Raw genomic sequence first — 18,619 nt, forward strand, 5'->3', positions numbered from 1 at the left:
TAGCGTCCCGGAGGCTGAGCCGTGTGATGTTCCATCGATGATGCGGCGTTCAAGCACATCGCCTGTCTACCCAATAGTGTTAGCCCGAGCCTACCTCACGGCCTATCGACGATTCGGTACTCGACACCATCTAACTAAGTCCGTACGTAGGGAGGCCGCCATTTTGGTTCAGAGGAGGAGCGGCCCCTTCGCTCCTCCTTTCTGCGGAGCACGCCGGGAGGAGGCGAAGGTGAGCGGTGTCTCGGCATAACACAACGGTGCGAAGAAAAAAACCTTCACTAACCGTTGGGCGCGATTAGCAGGTTCTCTTTTAGTATCACCCAGCAACGCAGGCGCATGCGCCCGGAAGACGACTTTTTCTCCCAATCGGTCTTAGAACATTGGCGCATGCGCGCGGGTTCACGAATCCCCCCCTCCGACTATGCGCATGGGCGCTCCGAATGGTGGGGAGTGAGGGAGTTGCGTACCGTTGCCCAGCTTCGCGCATGCGCACGTCGTTTCTTTACCGTTCCTTGGGACACAAACAGGCTGCTGTTGTTTTCTCCTTGCAGCTGGGGGCAGGAAGATGCCGGGGAAGTTGAAGGTCAAGATCGTGGCTGGGCGCCATTTGCCAGTGATGGACCGAGCCAGTGACCTGACTGATGCCTTCGTGGAGGTGTGGGGGAAGGGCAAGGGCGCGGGCTGCTGTTGATCTCTGGGGTGGGGTGGGGTCGTGCCTCGTGCCTCCCACCCCAAGGCCACGCACCTATGCAGAGCTGGAGGTCTCCATCTCCAAGCACCCGCTGCTGGATTCACCTTGCCCAGTGCTGCGCCCTCCACCCCAGCACGGTCACACCTCGGTGTTTCTCCCGGTGCATGGGGCACCCACCTGGTGAAGCACGGTTGTCGCAGCTCCCACCCCACCCATTGCTGTGTCATACGGGTGGTGCCCTAGTGTGTCACCAACTGGTGAAGCTCCAGCTCAGTCTGTTGATGCCCCAGTGGGCCACAGCGTTTTGTTGTCATGCAGTCAGTGTATCACCCCACATGGATGTTGTGATGTGTTTTCCCCGTGTCACACTGAAAGATGTGATGATTTTGTGAGTCCTGAAAGTTTTTTGTTGCCTGTTTAAAAAATGTGCAAGTTTGGCTGCAGGATGAGGCTGTTGAATTCAGGATGGCCCTGGAGCAGAGGGAATGGACTGACATCTCTGCCTAATCTTTTGGCTTTAATGTGGTACTGATCTGAACAGTGGCTTTAGAAATGGGTTTGTAGGGTTCTAGGCCTCCTGTCTTCTCAGTAGTTTCTAGGTTAGTAAGAGGATTTGTTCTTTTAACTGTCAGCCTTAGGGGATAGCTCAGTGGTTTGAGCATTGGCCTGCTAAACCAGGGTTGTGCTGTCAATCCTTTAGGTGGCCATTTAGGAAACGGGAGTAAAAATCTGTCTGGGGATTGGTCCTGCTTTGAGCAGGGGGTTGGACTAGATGACCTCCTGAGGTCCCTTCCAGCCCTATTATTCTAACTCTAAATGCAGTCTGAAAGGCATGTTGTGTATGCTTTCTGGCTCATGTGTAAGGCTAAGATTTAGGCATGGATATTGTTAGTCCTTGTCAGGTCACGGACAATAAACAAAAATTCATGGTCCGTGATCAGTCTATGACTTGTACTATAAATATGCCTGACTAAATTTTTGATGCTCCTAGGGTGCTGCTGTTCTGAGAGGGTCCTTGTGGCACCTTAAAGACTAACAAATTTATTTGAGCATAAGCTTTCGTGGGCTAGAACCCACTTCATCAGATGTATGAAGTAAAAGATACAGGAGAAGGTATAAATACCTGAAAGGATGTGGGTTTCTTTACCAAATGTTAAGTCAGTCTAATGAGATAAATCAATTAACAGCAGGATACCACGGGAGAAGAAAGAACTTTTGAAGTGGTAAGAGAGTGGCCAATTACAGACAGTTGTCAAGAAGGTGTGAGTAACAGTAGAGAGAAATTAGTACTGGGGAAATGAAGTTTAGGTTTTGTAATAACCCAGCCACTCCCAGTCTTTATTCAGGCCTAATCTGATGGTATTTGCCTTCATGGATCTCTTTGCAGTCTTTGGGCCATAAGACCTGATTCAATATGGTGCTTAAAAAGTGCCTAAAGTTAGATATTTGCTTTAGTATCTGTTGAATCAGGGCCTTAAATTAATACTAGAGGAAAAAAATGAAAATCTTGTTTACTTCATTACAATGGTCTTTATGGACTTGTTCAGTTATATTGTTTAACTCTTTTAAATCTATGAAATTATTTTTACTTTTATAGTTTGTTAGTTTCACTTTTTAGTTCCTAGTGCTGCAATGTTTGAGTTTCAAACATTGCATGAGTATGATTAATTTATGAGCAACTATTTATATGGGAGTTTAAAACGGTTTGTGAAACATTATTGTTGGTTATATACAAGCCTGTTTTTGCCAAATATTGGGACAAATTTACATTAGTGTTCCTTTCACTTAGTGGAGAGTCTTATATGTTTTATGATATTCCCTAGTAACAATAATTTCATTAAATTTCATTTTCAACAAGGAAGGTAGGAAAAAAAATACTACATATATTGAACTTAGCAAACTTAATAATGTTGCTGAAAGCTTTTAGTTTTCTTTTTAATAATTGTATGCTTTAGTGCTTGGTTTTGTGATGTCAGTGTACAGTTGATGCTAGTCTTCTGTTTTTAATTTCTCTGAAGATTTGAATTAATAAAGCGAAAAACCTGGAGCTATTGCTATTCCTTGTGCTCACTTTACAAATTACTTAGACTTTGCAAGCAGAGCTTTTAAAGACTTTTTTGTGGCTGTTTGGCATGTTTTCTTCAGCAGATGAACTTGTACACTTTGTGTTACTACAAAGCTGTGCAATTAACTACTTGTATGCATCTATGTGGTACATCCGTTTTAATTGATAGAAAATTGATTTAAGGTTTCACTGCTCAATCTTACATTTTCTTAGAACCATAGCTTTAGTTATTTTAAAACTTGTTTTAGAAGTATTTTCTGTTTTCAGACAAAGCCTATGCCACTCACTAAGTCTTTTAGTTGAGGGTATGGCTACACTTGAAACTTCAAAGCGCTGCCGCGGCAGCGCTTTGAAGTGCGAGCGTGGTCGCAGCGCCAGCGCTGGGAGAGAGCTCTCCCAGCGCTGCACGTACTCCACATCCTCTGCGGGTGTAGCTTGCCGCTCTGGGAGCCGTGCTCCCAGCGCTGCGGCACTGTTTACACTGAGGCTTTACAGCGGTGTTTTCACACCCCTGAGCGCGAAAGTTGCAGCGCTGTAAAGCGCCAGTGTAGCCATGGCCTGAGTCTTATCTTCCTGTGAGCTTTGAATTGGCAGACCCTGCATCCCCCTCACCCCGCTCATGAAGCCCCATTGATAGGCGTATGGGTTTGTCTCTACAGAGCTGACTGTGGGAACAAGACCCAGTGTTGTGATACTGCATTTATTTACAACTACTGTACAATAAAACAAAATTAGTTTTGAGTTACCATATAGAAAATGTAGTAACAATATGCTGCGCTTTTTTTGGTTTTCATACAAACATTTCACACAGAGATATAGGAAGAGCTGTTTAGAGCTTTCACAGTGAAGATGAGCAGTTTGAATTAGATGTAGACAACATTGTAAAACCACTGAGTGATTGAATTGTAAGTGATGACAGAGTGGTGGAAGAGGAAGATGAGTTTAGCAGTGGCCTATTGCAGTGGTTCTCAAAGCCGGTCCGCTGCTTGTTCAAGGAAAGCCCCTGGCTGGCCGGGCCAGTTTGTTTACCTGCCGTGTCCACAGGTTTGGCCCCACCCTCGTCTCTCACCGCTTTCCACAGCCCCCATTGGCCTGGAGTGGCGAACCGCGGCAAGTGGGAGCCATGATGGGCCGAACCTGCGGACGTGGCAGGTAAACAAACCGGCCAGGTCCTCCAGGGGCTTTCCCTGAACAAGTGGCAGACCGGCTTTGAGAACCACTGGCCTATTGGATAGACAGGGAGGGGACAAATGAGAGTCATGTAAACTAAGGCAGTGGTTCTCAAACTTTTTTTCCGCGGACCATTTGAAACTTGTCGAGGCTCTCGGCGGACCACTTAACGATCTTTCCAAATATTGTTTGTACTGTTAGCTAACTATTGTAAAGTGCTTTGGATAAAAGTTTATAGTTTTTTTGTTCTACAAATAAAGCACACAACTCATATTTTAATATCAGCAGTCTTACCTTTCTAATGCGATGGATGTGCCCCTCTTACCCCCACTGCAGCAGCCCCTGAGCTGGGGCTTGGAAGGAAGGGGAGATCTTTCCCCTGCCACAGCAGCCACAGAGCTGAAGTTGGGAAGGAAGGCCGTCTCTCTTTGACAGATGCAGCCCTGGAGTTGGGGAAAGTCGCCTCTTCCTCTGGTCACCGCAGCCCTGCATGTCCCATATGCCCTCCACCCCCTTGTCTCACCTACTGCCCCCTCCCATCTACCCCCATTCCCCCCAAGGCCACCTCAGCTTACATGTGCATCTTCTCCAGGGTCCAGGCACCTAATTAATGGAGCCATGCCTGCACGGCTCCACTAATTAGGTGGATGGCCAGCGTGCACCTTAGAGGGAGCTATCCACGGACCCCTGAATGGAGCTAGCAGACCACTGGTGGTCTGCAGACCACAGTCTGAGAACCTCTGAACTAAAGAATAGGAGGTTGTAGTAATTCAGGCAGGAGATTACCAAGACATGAATGATGGTTTTGGCAGTAGAGATAGAATTTGAAGAACTTCTAGAAGAAGAAATGAAGATTTATCAATAGCCTTGAAAAGCAGGAGGAGGAAGGAGAGAAAGGAGTTGAAGATGGCATTGGGGTGGTTGCTTTTTGATATAGAAAGGATGGTGTAATTATTTGCTGTGATGGAGAAAGGAGTGGGGTAAGGGCTTTGGGGGAAGTGGATTCTTTCTTTGCCATGTTTAATTTGTGTGGGTGGGCATCTAGGAAGAAATGTTAGTGAACTCATGGGAAGAAGCCATGAGTAGGGAGGTAGATATGGCAGTTGCCAATGGAAAAAATGGTGACTAAAATCACAAGAGCAGATATTATTTAAAAATAAGAAAATATACTTAACAGAGTTAAACACAGCAGTTTGGAATAACAAAATAACCAATGTGACAACTGATATTCAGAGTTTCAGTTCAGTGTGACTTAAAACAGCTGAATTATAAACGCCTGAAAAAAATTGGCACTATATCATTAAACCACACTGTTAGTAAACTGAAGCTGCAGTAATCAGTAGAAATATAGAGAATATTAGTTTACATTCCAGTGATAGGTATTTTACAAATATCTTGCATCCACGTGTCCATGGTTGCCCTTTGTCCCTGCTTTTTGGGATAATTAGTATTATGGACAGGTGAATGCTGTCTGAAAAGAGAGTTATAATGTCTCTTACTCCTGTGACTTTTGTGTTGGATTGTGATTGTATCAGGAGTATAATTCCAGAGTAATCACTTTTAATTATTTTGGAAAATAGGTTTGTGGAGATAATATATTTACATTCAGCATAAGGGTGGATTTGATTTACTTCACTAGTCAGAAAGACTCGATTTAGTCATGGATTTCTACACAAAAGTGCATTCTTATTGGTTGTTATAACCTTAATACATATTCTTCACAACTCAAAGATAGATGTAGGTTTCATTTTTAGAAGGTACACACTATACATTTTTAAAGTGATTTATTTTGAAAACTTTTCAGATTAGTTTTACAGCTGTATCAGAAAATTAATGATTGTTTGGATATTTCATTTACCAGAGGTAATTGAAGCAGGTATTTATGAAGTCATTGGGATGTGAACTATCTCCAGTTCAACAGGTTAATCATTAATATTTGGAGGATTTTCTTACCACGCTGTATTAGGAGGAGAACATCACCAGACAGACATTTACATTGTTTTATTTAACTAAAAGAACAACGTTATGTATTCTGGATTTTTTTCTGCAACAGCAAACATACAATATTTTAACAAAACAAGCATATGAATTTTTGAATTTAGTAAAACATTCAAGTTTTTTAAAATCAGGTTTGTTTTTGTTTTGAACTAAAATAGTTAATTTTCATTTAAAAAATTTCATTTAAATTGACTGTCATCCAGGTCAACATGAGAAATTTAAAATATTTAGTCGTCTTCACCTTCATTTTCCTGTTTGTTCATAATCTGGAAAAGAAAAACAAACTTTCCTGCTTTTTCAGGTCCCAAACGACTTCTCAGTTTGGAATGAATTAGTCCAAAGGAAGAAAATATTCTTTCTATACTTGCAGAAGAAGCTACTGCTGTAAAAAGTGAGATTACCACTTAAACAGTCTCTGAATCCAAGTGCTTAAGTGACTTCCACCAGCTCACTGGTGTGACTTCCTTTAAAACATCATCAGCAAACTTATATTTCTTGAATGGTTCTCCCTTAGCTCTGAAGTTTATTATAGTTGGCATTATGGAGGGATGATTGCTGGATGTCCATGTTGTAGCCCACTCCTCTTCTTCAGCAGTTAAGGTTTGAGTCTACTATCGAGTATTGAGAATATTTGCAAGAAAATGAGCTGGAGATAGTGCTTGTCCCGTTCGTTTTTTTTTAATCCTTGTAATTTAACTCTGTCATTGCATATTTCTCTTTCTAAGATCTCACTCAGTTCCTTCCAAATTTCAACAGCATCAGCAATAAAAGAGCTATTTCCCTGCATTTTGTTCAAGGCTACAGAAATAGGCTTCAGGGTACTTAGCGTATGTTCAACATTTCTCTTAAGCCCAATGTTGAGAACTTTGTCTGTGACAGTGCCATCTGGATACATTTGCAGCATCGTCTGTGACCAAGGAGTGTACTAGACATTTGAATTGTTTTTCACAGTTTGTTACAGTTTTTACTGCTACTTCTTGTCAGTATTCTGCTGTGTGTGCATTTCCTGATGTATCAATTGTTTCTGTAAGGAAGACATTCCCTTCTTCCATTGTCACACAAGCACATATAGCAGGATCATTGTGGACATTGCTCCCCCCATCAAGACTCAGGTTAACAATTTCACACTCTAGACCAGGGGTCAGCAACTGTTCAGAAGTAGAGTCTTCATTTATTCACTCTAATTTAAGGTTTCACATGCTAGTAATACATTTTAACCTTTTTAGAAGGTCTCTTTATATAAGTCTATAATATATAACTAAACTATTATTGTATGTAAAGTAAATAAGGTTCCAAAATATTTAAGAAGCTTCATTTAAAATTAAATTAAAATGCAGAGCCCTCCGGACCAGTGGCCAGGACCTGGGCAGTGTGAGTGCCACTGAAAATCAGCAGGTTGTCTACCCCTGCTCTAGACCTTTTGCACACTGTTCAATTTCTCTTTCATACACTTTATCCAGCAATTTGCCTGCGACATTTGCTCTGCTGGGTGGACTTTATCCTTGTCTTAATGACCGAGCCATGTTAATGAAATGTGGGTTCTCAATCATAGGGAAAGGAGAGTTTGTTGCATAAACAAACTGGGCAATTTTTTTATCAATTAACTCTTTTTTTAATCTGCTGGTTCTTATCACAAATTTATCTATGGTGGTTTCTGGATGATGGAAATCTTTTTTTTTTTTTCTTTTTGCTACAGTTGATATACTGTGGCTATATGATGTACATGATGTAACTGAAACACTATCATTGGCAGATAACACTGAAACTATAGAATATGATGGTGATCTTGAAGGTGGATAGTCTTCAGAATCCTTTATGTTGAGGATGGATTCTCCTAAAGAAAATAAGTCAATGCATTTATTTAATTATTATTACCATACTGCTCATTTAGTATTACTCATTGCATTCACTGACACTCAGTACTACTTTAAAGGTGAAATAGTAAAAGGAAGATCTGCCTATTTCAGCTATTTATTTTTTTATCACAGCTGCATCTAAAATGATAGTACCATAGAGTAACAACTATATATTTTGCTCAAACATGAGAATTCAAGAATAGTCCAGAAGGAAGACAGGCAGTCCTTAAGAAAGAATATGAAATTAAAAAGTTTACCAACCTGAAGATCCTGGATGTTCAGACATGTTCCCTTCATCGTCTTCAACGTAGCTTCCTCCTGAGAAGGAATACTTCTCATGATGTTGTTTCATTGGGGCAACGAGGTCTTGCATTTCTTTGTTGCACTGTTTGCATTTTGCACGCATGCCTCTCTTACCCATAGGTAGAGGACTGTCATTAAAATATTCCCAAACTGGGTCTCTTTTTACGGCCTATTACCATTAATGGTTTTCTCTTCTAGTAAGAGAATGGTATGGTAGATCTCAAATCAATGAAGGCTATGCTCAGAAAGACCTCAAGATTCCTGGAATATGCTGCTCAAACAGTTTCACTTTTGTTTCTACTGCCTGTCCCTCCCTTCTCACATTTATCTCCAGACTTCTTCACCTTGTCCAGATCTATTCCTCCCCAACAATCTCCTATTCACTGAACTTTTTGAAACTTTGCACTTTTAGAGAGAGGTAAGGGATTGACTCCGTGTACACAAATTTGCAGAGGGACAATAGCGTTGAGGTTTGTTGTTTTTCACCTCTTTATATTATTTATTTATCTAAAAACATTTTTGCTGTTAACAAGAATGTTATCTCTGGAGACACAAATCCACAGTTTGAGAACTGCAAAACTAAGCATCTTTGATGCTATCTTCTAGACCAGAGGTGGGCCATATCCAGCCTGCGGGACTGTCCTGCCCAGCCCCCGAGCTCCTGGCCCAGGAGGCTCGCCCTCAGCCCCTCCCCTGCTGTTCCCCTCCCCTGCAGCCTCAACTCGCTCGCTCTTCTCCCGGTGCAGTGCTCTGGGCGGTAGGGCTGTGAGCTCCTGGGGCAGCACAGCTGCAGAGCCCGGCCTGACCCGCTGCTCTGTGCTGCGCGGTGGTGGCGGCATGGCTTGTCTCCAGCCGGGCGGTGTGGCTGTAGCACCACCAGCCACCGGAGCTCTAGGCAGCGCGGTAAGGGGGCACGGGGGGGGGGGTTGGATAGAGGGCAGGGGAGTTTGGGGTGATGGGTGGGGTAGGGGTATGGATAGGAGTTGAGGCAGTGGGGGGGAACGGGGTTGAATGGGGGCAGGGGTCCTGGGGGACAGTCAGGAAGAGGGAGTGTTGGATGACGCTGCAGGTGGCAGTCGGGCAGGGGTCCTGGGAGGGGGCAGTCAGGAAGGAGGGGGGGTTGGATGGGGCGGCAGGGGGCAGTCAGGGGTTTGATGGGACAGGGGTTCGCGGGGGGCCGTCAGGAATGAGAGGAGGGTTTGGGTGGGGTGACAGTGTTGTGTTTCAGTTGAATAACAAAGCCTCCTCTGTTTTAAAAATGCTGTGTGGCGCCACTGTGAATATTTCCTGCGGTGCATTAGTTCTTGAAGAGGGTACAAGTCGTTAACCAGGAGTCTGTCTAAACTGGACTGTCTGGGAAGAGCTCATGGTGTGAAGCAGTAGCCCCGAGGCTCAGTATTGGAGTCAGTGAGGCTGCATGGCCTACTGTGAAGAAAGAGTGAGATGCCTTGGGGCTTTGACACACTAAAGGGGTTCCTCCAAAAGACTGTTAAAAACCTGAGGTACAGCGCAGATCCTGTGGATCTGTTTCAGTAGCTAACTAGGAATATACTTGGGAATAAATTACTAAGTACTAATAAATGATATTCTTTTATTTGTCGTTGAATCTTTGCTTGTATTTTTAGGTAAAATTTGGAAATACCACATTTAAGACAGATGTGTACCCCAAATCCCTCAATCCTCAGTGGAACTCAGAATGGTTTAAATTTGAGGTAAGTCTTTTTGTAAAATTTCATCTGTGTATATTTTATATGGATATTTGATTTGGAATGTTTTAGTCAAATAATTCTGGTCTCAAAATAAAATGTGCGCATTTGGGAGTCAAAGTATTGTAAAAATAGTTGCTAATATAGAAACCTCTCCTGCAAACACTTCTTAAGGTAGTCCTCGCTTGCAGGAACTGTCCCATTGACTTCATTGAGAGTTTTGTGTAAATACAGGTTTGCAGGATTGGCTCCTTGGATTTTTACCAGTTGAACTGAGCATTATGCCGTTGATACTGTAGTTCTAGAAATCGGTGAAGTTGAAATAGGAAAACAAATTGTAAGATACTAATTAAATAGCCTTCTTTCAAGTATCCACATAGTTAAAAATGCAATAAACAGGAAGATTTTAATTTGAATATGAAAGTGAGTTTGCTTTTGGAATATGTTTGATTTACTAACATTATAGTGAAAGAAGCAGGCAATTATCTATCTTCCGTATTATTTCTTTATCAGGCATCACATTTTAAAAAGTTACCCAATTATAAAACATTGTAATGTTGGGGCCTGATTGCATAAAGTACTGAATTTTCCCCACTATTTATCAAGCATCCTCAACTATCATTGTCTTCAAAAGTTGCTATGAACACTCAGTACTTTTCAGTAGGTCTTCATCAACTCGCAGAACCATACCAGTTTACTTTAAGCTGAATACAGCAGCATCATAGTTGGCTTTTGACATTCTGCTCTGAATAAAACACTTGTGTTGCATTCTTGTTATTTCAGTAATGCCAAAATAAAAAGAGAAAACATGATTACACTTGAATGGCATAGCGAATGGTATTTAACTGTTTAAAAAATGATTACCCTGTTTTATGTCCAGCTTACTGAGTTTTTCTGTAGGATGCATAGAAAGCCTTTTACTTACTTACTTACCAACCACTAACCAGTTCAAAAATGCAAAAATGCTATGTAAAATCAGAACATCAGTACACATTTTTATCTTTATCATGGTATGTAGTACAGCTGTTGTAGTTGAAGGTGTGAGAATTCTTATTTACGTTATTGATGCTTCTGTCAAAAATAATTTTTTGGGGTAAAGGGAGTGTGTGGAGACTATTAATAAAAATGATTGAATGATAGTTTTAAAAGTGTGCGTGATTCATGCCTTGCCTGCCTGTGGCTCTGATGTCCTTTAGTAATGTGGTCACTCTGGGGAGAGAAGAATCCATGAGTGTATTGTTTGTATACAAGACGCAATAGTTACAAATTTTATGTGTAAACATATTTTATATAACTCAACTCTCATACTTTTGTTTTCCCCAATTGTTTTCCTGCAAAGTTTCCTTGTGTTGATTAAATACTGAAGTTTTATGCATTTCTAGGTAGATGATGAAGACCTACAAGATGAGCCCCTGCAGATCACGGTTCTTGATCATGACACCTACAGTGCTAATGACGCCATTGGCAAAGTGTACATTGATATTGATCCTTTGCTCTATAGCGAGGCAGCTACAGTTATCTCTGGATGGTTTCCAATTTATGATACCATACATGGTAAGCCTTATTAACTTTTTTAAAAAGGAAATTGTTTTAGACATAGTTTCTTTGAAAGGTGGAATATCTTCTTTTTAAAGATGTCTTCAACAAGTTTGTAATATCCTAGCATTGCTGTCTGAAGTGCTGCTCCTTTTGACATAATTTGAGACACAGTTCCTGTGTAGTCTTTACAGTCTGGTAAGTAAATATGATTTAAAACCAATGACAAATTACATTGTAGGATACTTTTCTTTTCCTTTTTTTATTGCAATAACAATTATACAGTACAGCTGAGATGTCTCAGATTATGTCACAGGAATTTATTATTGGAAGATAGCATCTGGCAGAATGTCCTTCATGAAATTTCAGAAAAGTGAACAAATTGACAGAAAATTATTTAAATGGTCACCACTAAGGTAGTTAATGCTTAAAAAATCAACAAGAACAACAACCCAACCCCCTCCCCCCCCAAAAAAACCTTTGCAATTACCAGGCCATTGCTGAAAACGTGTATTTTTAAGAAGGCTATCTGTTGTGTGTTCCTTCTGGTATGTTTGGACAAGCTTTATTTGGGATGAAGGGAGAGGAAGTGACAAATTTTCAACAGAAAGTACAGCATGAAATTCCCCTTTCCCTACAAAAAGTATCTTTCTAGTCCTACATGGATCTGTTGAAAATATTTTAAAATTGGATTGAAATGGAAGTTAATAGGAATTTTGCCATTGATTTCAGTATAGCCAGGATTCCACTCCAGGAACAGAATGTAAGCATAGACTGTAGAGTTTTTTGTATAATGTCCTTTTTTTTTTTGTTTTGTTTTGTTTTAACTACTTTAATAAGTTTTACATGATTGTCAATTTACAGCCAATTATTGTTCTCCACCAAAAATTGGTATATTAAAAGAACTGGTTTTGGAGATTACTGATGTAAAAGTCTGATACACAGTATATCACTGTTTTACACTGGAAAATAAGCAAAAGGCTGAGTTAGATTATAACAGTGAAAATGTAATGGAGTTCAGATAGATGTTTGTGCATTGGCGTGCCAAGCCTAGCGTTGTGAGTTCAATCCTTGAGGGGGCCATTTAGGGGTTTGGGGATCTAGTTAGAGATTAGTCCTGCTTTGAGCAGGGGATTGGACTGGATGACCTCCTGAGGTCCCTTCCAACCCTGATATTCTATGATGTCTGGATTTGTGGTCATCGTGAATATGTGAAGAAAAATATATGAAGATGCTATTGTGATGGACGTTCTGTCTGTACCAGTGTAGACATAGTGACTTCTGAGAGAATTGGGTCAGGAGGCCCGATAGCAAGAAGATCCCATTCAGTCATTTACATCTAGTGTTTTTGTTCACTTTTTTGATACGGTGATGTCTTCAGCACGTGAAAAACTATAGTGATGTGAAGTGGTATCGCACAAAATGATTTTGTTAGTCAAGAAAAAAATTAATAAGAATGAGGAACAGCTCAAGATTGTGAACCTAGGCACTGTAGGTAGGAAGAGAAAAGAAATCAAAGCTGATGATTGTACACTGAAGAAATATAGCTTTAATAAAAACTTTATATTATGGCTAAAAAATTAATCTTTGTTTGAAAAACAAATTGCCAAAATAATAGTTCTTTTCATGTTCAAGTGTTGCAAAAATATTAACTAATTTTTAAAAGCAGCAAAGAATCCTGTGGCACCTTATAGACTAACAGACATTTTGGAGCATGAGCTTTCGTGGGTGAATACCCACTTTGTCAGATGCATCTGACGAAGTGGGTATTCACCCACGACAGCTCATGCTCCAAAACGTCTGTTAGTCTATAAGGTGCCACAGGATTCTTTGCTGCTTTTACAAATCCAGACTAACACGGCTACCCCTCTGATACTTAACTAATTTTTAGTACAGCATTGTGAGTAGGTGTTATAATTCTGAAATGAATACTGGGTACATTGACTAGAATGGACTGTGGAGAGTATTTCTATTATGGTCTTGAGACCATTTTTGAGAGGAAAATTCTAATATGGGATTTGAAAACATTGTAACAGAAATATTTAGCTTCAAGTTCTTTAGAGAAAAAATATATTAATATTTTGATTCGTTATGGAATATACCTAACTTGAATGTATTTGACATTTTAATTATTAGTTTTGAATAGTTGAGAAGATTTTATTCTTTCTATTTCTTCTTTCTTATATAAATTTCACCTTCCACCCCTTTTTTATGGACAGGTATCCGTGGGGAGATCAATGTGGTAGTGAAAGTAGACCTCTTCAATGATTTAAACCGTTTTAGGCAGTCATCTTGTGGAGTCAAATTTTTTTGCAGTGAGTAAATAAATAAATCAGTAAATTGTTTTGTGTGGCAATGTGTTTGGTTTTTTTTTTTAATATAAAATACAGGACAGCTGAGAAATTAAATATTCCCAAATTAAAATTAGTGTCTCTTCTAAATAATAGTATGGATTTATCATTGTTAATTGAGTCTTGTGCTCTGTTATTTGTATCTTCTTTGGAGGTAACGTTTCTTGAGGAGAGGAAATGCAAAGTGCATTTTTTTTCCTTCCATCAGTCAGAAAAAGATGTTGTTTTTCTTCAATAAAATATTTATTCACAGTAGTGACACAAATCATGGTGTATTTGCAGTGAAGCTGTGAAAATATGTAGTTTTCATCATCCTCTTATCTTATCCTCTAATTGTTAAAATGTTTATTTTCTGGTAGAATGAACCACAGCAGATTTTGCCTAGCCAAGTACCAGGTCATTTATGTATCAAAAAACTGATTTATGGCTTGATACAAATCCTGCTGAAACCAGTAGAGAGTGGAAAACTCATTATCTGCAATTATCTTTGTATCAGGGCCCTTATTTGATCTATTGTATAAAGCCCCAATTCAGCAAAGCTTAAGTCGATGTGAGTTAAGCACAGGCTTAAATGTTTTACTGATTTGGGGCCTAATAGTCCAGTGAAATCCCAAGACACATTTTGAGGCCCAGATAGTCCTTGGTACAAGTCTATGTGATATGCCAAAACTAGTGAAAAATAGAGTTTTGAGCAGCTGCAGGTGTGTGTCATTCTTTTCACGGCTCCTTTTATATCTTTCTAGTTTCTGTTCTCTTTCCCCATTCCTCAACTCTCCTTCAAGGCCCAGTCCACATCGCACTAATGCCAGTGGCAAAACAAAAAGTCTAATTTGAGTTTAAAATTGCATTACTGTTTGGTTATATAAGACCATCTGCAGCAGACCATTTCTTTTTTAAGCAACTCCTTTAAAGTATCTCAAATTAATTTATTCATCTAATATTTTTTTCTGGTTACTTAAGATGCATACATTCTCAGCAAAGCCTGTTTGTCAATATGTGCAGGTAATGTTACTTTGTGTGCATATTCATAAGTGTACTATTGAAAGAGCCTTATGAATGTATATGTTGAAACAAGGGTACAACTTCAGGCAGTAATTCCAGCATGCGCCAGTAAGATTCTTAGTAAAACTCTTTAGGTATGCTCTAAAATCTGTTGTGAAGAGAATCACTCAGATGGCTATCTAGGTGTATTTTTCTTTTATAATTCCCATTTAAATACTTCACTTCTAGACTTATATATTACATATTTATGTATCTTTTCAACAGCCACATCTATTCCAAAGTGTTATAGAGCTGTAGTAATTCATGGATTTGTGGAAGAGCTGGTTGTTAATGAAGACCCCGAATACCAATGGATAGACCGAATCCGTACACCAAGGGCATCAAATGAGGCTAGACAGAGACTTATTTCACTAATGTCAGGTATTAATAAATAAATTCAACCTGTAATATTGATTTGCTGCTATTTTTTAAAGTCTATAGTTATTTATTAATTATTAAGGGAGAAGATGTGTATATTTAAGTTTTATTTTAGGTGTAATTTATTGACCTCTATCAGTGACAGTCACCGATGGCCATGCCCACTGTCGGTTCTGCCTTGGTGAGAGCCATGTGCCAGACTATTGCTCAGTTTGTCGGTCATTCTCAGTGAGGAAAGGGAAGTCCCAGGAACACCTGTTCAAAGCTATACCTCCCTGAACAATACATGAGGGGAACTGAAGACACCAAAGAGAGAAGATTCTATTCCTAGAAGATCTGACTCTGCTGAGTCTCTGTCAGCCTGTGCCCCATCAACTGGCATGCACCTCCCAAGGTCATTATTGACGGAAGATCTTTGACCCCACCAGACAAAGACCCAGCATTGAAAACCATCTTGGTATTGGCTACCACCGTGGCACCAAAGTCTGGTACCATCTTCTCTTGGCAAGGGGAGTATGACCATTGTGGAAAAATCATTGCTTACAATTCCTTTCTTTCCATAGGGAGAGAGCTAAACCTTTGTTATGCATGGAACAAAGTGCTAAGCCCACTCACCAAATAGGGGAAAATGATGCCTACTAGTTTTCTGGTTTGGTACTGAAGAAGCCTATATAGGCCAAATTCAACACCCATGCCTGAAAATGCCACTAACCAGCAAATGTTGGTACCAACATTGACATCGGTACTATCAATGGAATCCCTAGCGGTACCTCCTGATTCTAGGTTGGAGAAGTTAGCCACATCCCTGGCACTGTTGTCAGCACCAAGGTCTCCACTCTTCGCACTGGTGCATATTTCTGACCTCAGGACTGAAGTCACCTCATAGGTTGGCACCGCCTCTCCATGATGTCCATTCTTCATCTGGGATACACCCTTTCTCCGCCATCCAGTAAGGAGCTTTCTCCCCTCACATCACACAGGATACCTCCGCTGATCAGAGTAATTTTAAAGTTCCAGTGCGTCCATCTACAACATGGCAATAGCCTGATCATGCCCATCTCAACCAATTTTACCAATATACCACTTTGGCATTATTCGGAACATTGGAGACCTCCTTTGGAGCAATCCAGGAGATGGTCTCATTCCTATCATTCAAGCCCCTTTGGCATCTACTTCCAGGTTATGGATGTGGGTGACTGGCAAAGTGATGATGTCCATGGTGGTTGAAAAAGAAGTGGGGGAGGGGAAGGGATTGGGGCAGAAGATCAAGAGCTTTGTTTCATTTACGTTGAGCTTGAGCTGCTGACTAGATATCCATGAGGAGATATCAGAGAGACCAACTGAGATTTTTAGTTTGGATAGAAGACAAGAAAAATAGAGATTTTAGACTTTATAGGGGCTGTAATTGGTGCAAAATCATGGAAGGCATATTTTCCCAAGGATAGATTTCTCTCTCCTTAGAGGATAATCACCATAATCAAATCAAATCCAATTACAGTAAGAAACTGCCTCAAACTTCTAGACCACACATCTACTTGCTTGTACGCAATCCCACTTGTCAGACTTAACCAACATTCCTTACAAGGTTGGCTAAAGTCAGTATCTCACCCTGCAAGGCATCAAATGTGCATACCAGTTGTGGTCCTAGCTCTCATCTTATCAGTACTGAACAAGTGGGTAGATCCTAAGAATGTCCTTCATCACCTCGCTACTATAAAAAAAGTGATCATAGATGGATCAGATTCCAGTTGGGGCACCTATTGAAGACCTAACCACCAAAAATCTTTGATTATATTCTGCATTTAATAAACTCTGGACTCTCATTCGGTACCATCAAAGTCCACCTTGCAAAACTTTGACATACCACCCTGTCATACAGTCATGCTCAGCTTTTTCCCCCAACACCATGGTTCTGAACTTCTAACTGGGTTTCTGCACACCTTCCCACCAGTGAGAGAGCCTTCTCCAACCTGGGATATCACAGACAACAACATCTCTAAGAACCACAGTTGTTATTAGATGAATAACAGTTTTAAATTACTGTCACCCATGTCTTTCCTCACCCTTTCCACCTCATTTTTCTGTTTGCCACTTACTATGTCATTTTAAATTTAGATTGTACTCTCTTCAGAACAGGGGTAATGTCTTCACTTGTTTGTGAGGGGCACAGCACATTTTGAGATACCAGAAAAATAATATTGTGATAAGACTAATACATGTCTGCACAGTGTTTTTTTGTACATGTGATTGATAAAGAGGCAGTGTGTGCAGCATTAGAATAGAAAAGGCACTTAGTGGGGATCTAATCAGTGTTGGTCAAATTGTAATTGTGTCCTGTTTGCTTTTTTAAAATGTAAACTATGTTGTGGGTGAATATATGAATAAATCAGTCTTTTACCTGTTAGGGTATGGCTCATGTCCAGTTTCTGATTAGAGCTGGTTTGATGATTTCAATTCGTTTCCTCTAGGATGACCATTTAGGTCATAAAACGACCATGTATCATTTGGTACTGTTGGAATTTCAAAGGTCATTTTGGATTGCCCAGCCAAGTGAAAGTCCTTCTCAAAAAGTCAAATGTAGCTAATGAGTGTGAAAACATAGGACTAAACTGTTTGCTTAGTGGTGGTCTTTGGCATGGCGGTGGTGTAAAACAGCCCATAATAGTAGCAGTCCGTATTGCATAATGTTTCATAGTGCCATCAACAAGCTACGTGCTATAATGTATGTGGTTCAGATGTACTACTAATAAGATCACAGAATTAAGAGCCTTCAATTTGCAGGAGAAGGTTGTGGCCATGTTTATGGTATAGTCATGTGGGATGTTATCTATTAGCCAGTTTTCCTACCCGGAAATTATTACAAATATGAAGAGGGTCAGATCCACAGAAGACAATAAGAAACATTCTCTTTAACACATTTGCCCTAAATCTAAGTGAGATGTCAGTTAACTTGTATTTATTTTTTGTAGGTGAACTTCAAAGGAAGATTGGCTTGAAGGTACTTGAAATGAGAGGGAATGCAGTTGTTGGTTACTTGCAGTGTTTTGATTTGGAGGGAGAATCTGGACTAGTAGTACGAGCCATAGGAACAGTCTGTACCTTGGATAAAATAAGTAACACAGCATTCTTACCTGCATGTAATTCCCCATCTAAAGAAATGAAGGAGTAAGTATGAGTTAATAGATTGTGATGAAGTGAATTTCATTTCTTTTCATATTCATTCAGTTTTACATATCCAGTGTGTTTTCCCAGCGTTTATTTCTCCTTTACTGTTTTTTCTTGTCCGTAACTTGGTTTATGTTCTGCAATTTTGAGAAGATGGACATTAGATGTTGCAGCAGTAAATCTTGGCGAGAAAGATGTTTTTCTATTAATTCCATAACTCTTGCATTTGTGCAGTCATAGCACTGCACATTCCCGTGTTGTGAGCCGCCAACCTCTAACTGGTAAATAGTTTGCACATGCAAATAACCTACTTTTTGTTCATGGGGATCTTTCACAATACTGTGCATTTCTTAAGGGAT

General features: G+C 40.2%; 1 protein-coding gene across 1 annotated transcript in view; it reads left to right on the top strand.

Moving 5' to 3' along the window:
- Positions 1-452: 452 nt before the first annotated feature.
- C2CD5 (C2 calcium dependent domain containing 5) overlaps positions 453-18,619 on the top strand; it is a 109,210-nt gene continuing 91,043 nt past the window's right edge. Inside the window, exons 1-6 of the mRNA XM_050968788.1 lie at positions 453-655; positions 9,709-9,795; positions 11,172-11,343; positions 13,545-13,640; positions 14,943-15,098; positions 18,065-18,260. Coding sequence (XP_050824745.1) covers positions 566-655; positions 9,709-9,795; positions 11,172-11,343; positions 13,545-13,640; positions 14,943-15,098; positions 18,065-18,260 — 797 coding nt within the window. The 5' untranslated portion in view covers positions 453-565. The remainder of the gene's footprint in view (positions 656-9,708; positions 9,796-11,171; positions 11,344-13,544; positions 13,641-14,942; positions 15,099-18,064; positions 18,261-18,619) is intronic.

Source organism: Gopherus flavomarginatus, chromosome 1 (assembly GCF_025201925.1).
Source record: "Gopherus flavomarginatus isolate rGopFla2 chromosome 1, rGopFla2.mat.asm, whole genome shotgun sequence".
In the NCBI taxonomy this organism is placed as follows: domain Eukaryota; kingdom Metazoa; phylum Chordata; order Testudines; family Testudinidae; genus Gopherus; species Gopherus flavomarginatus.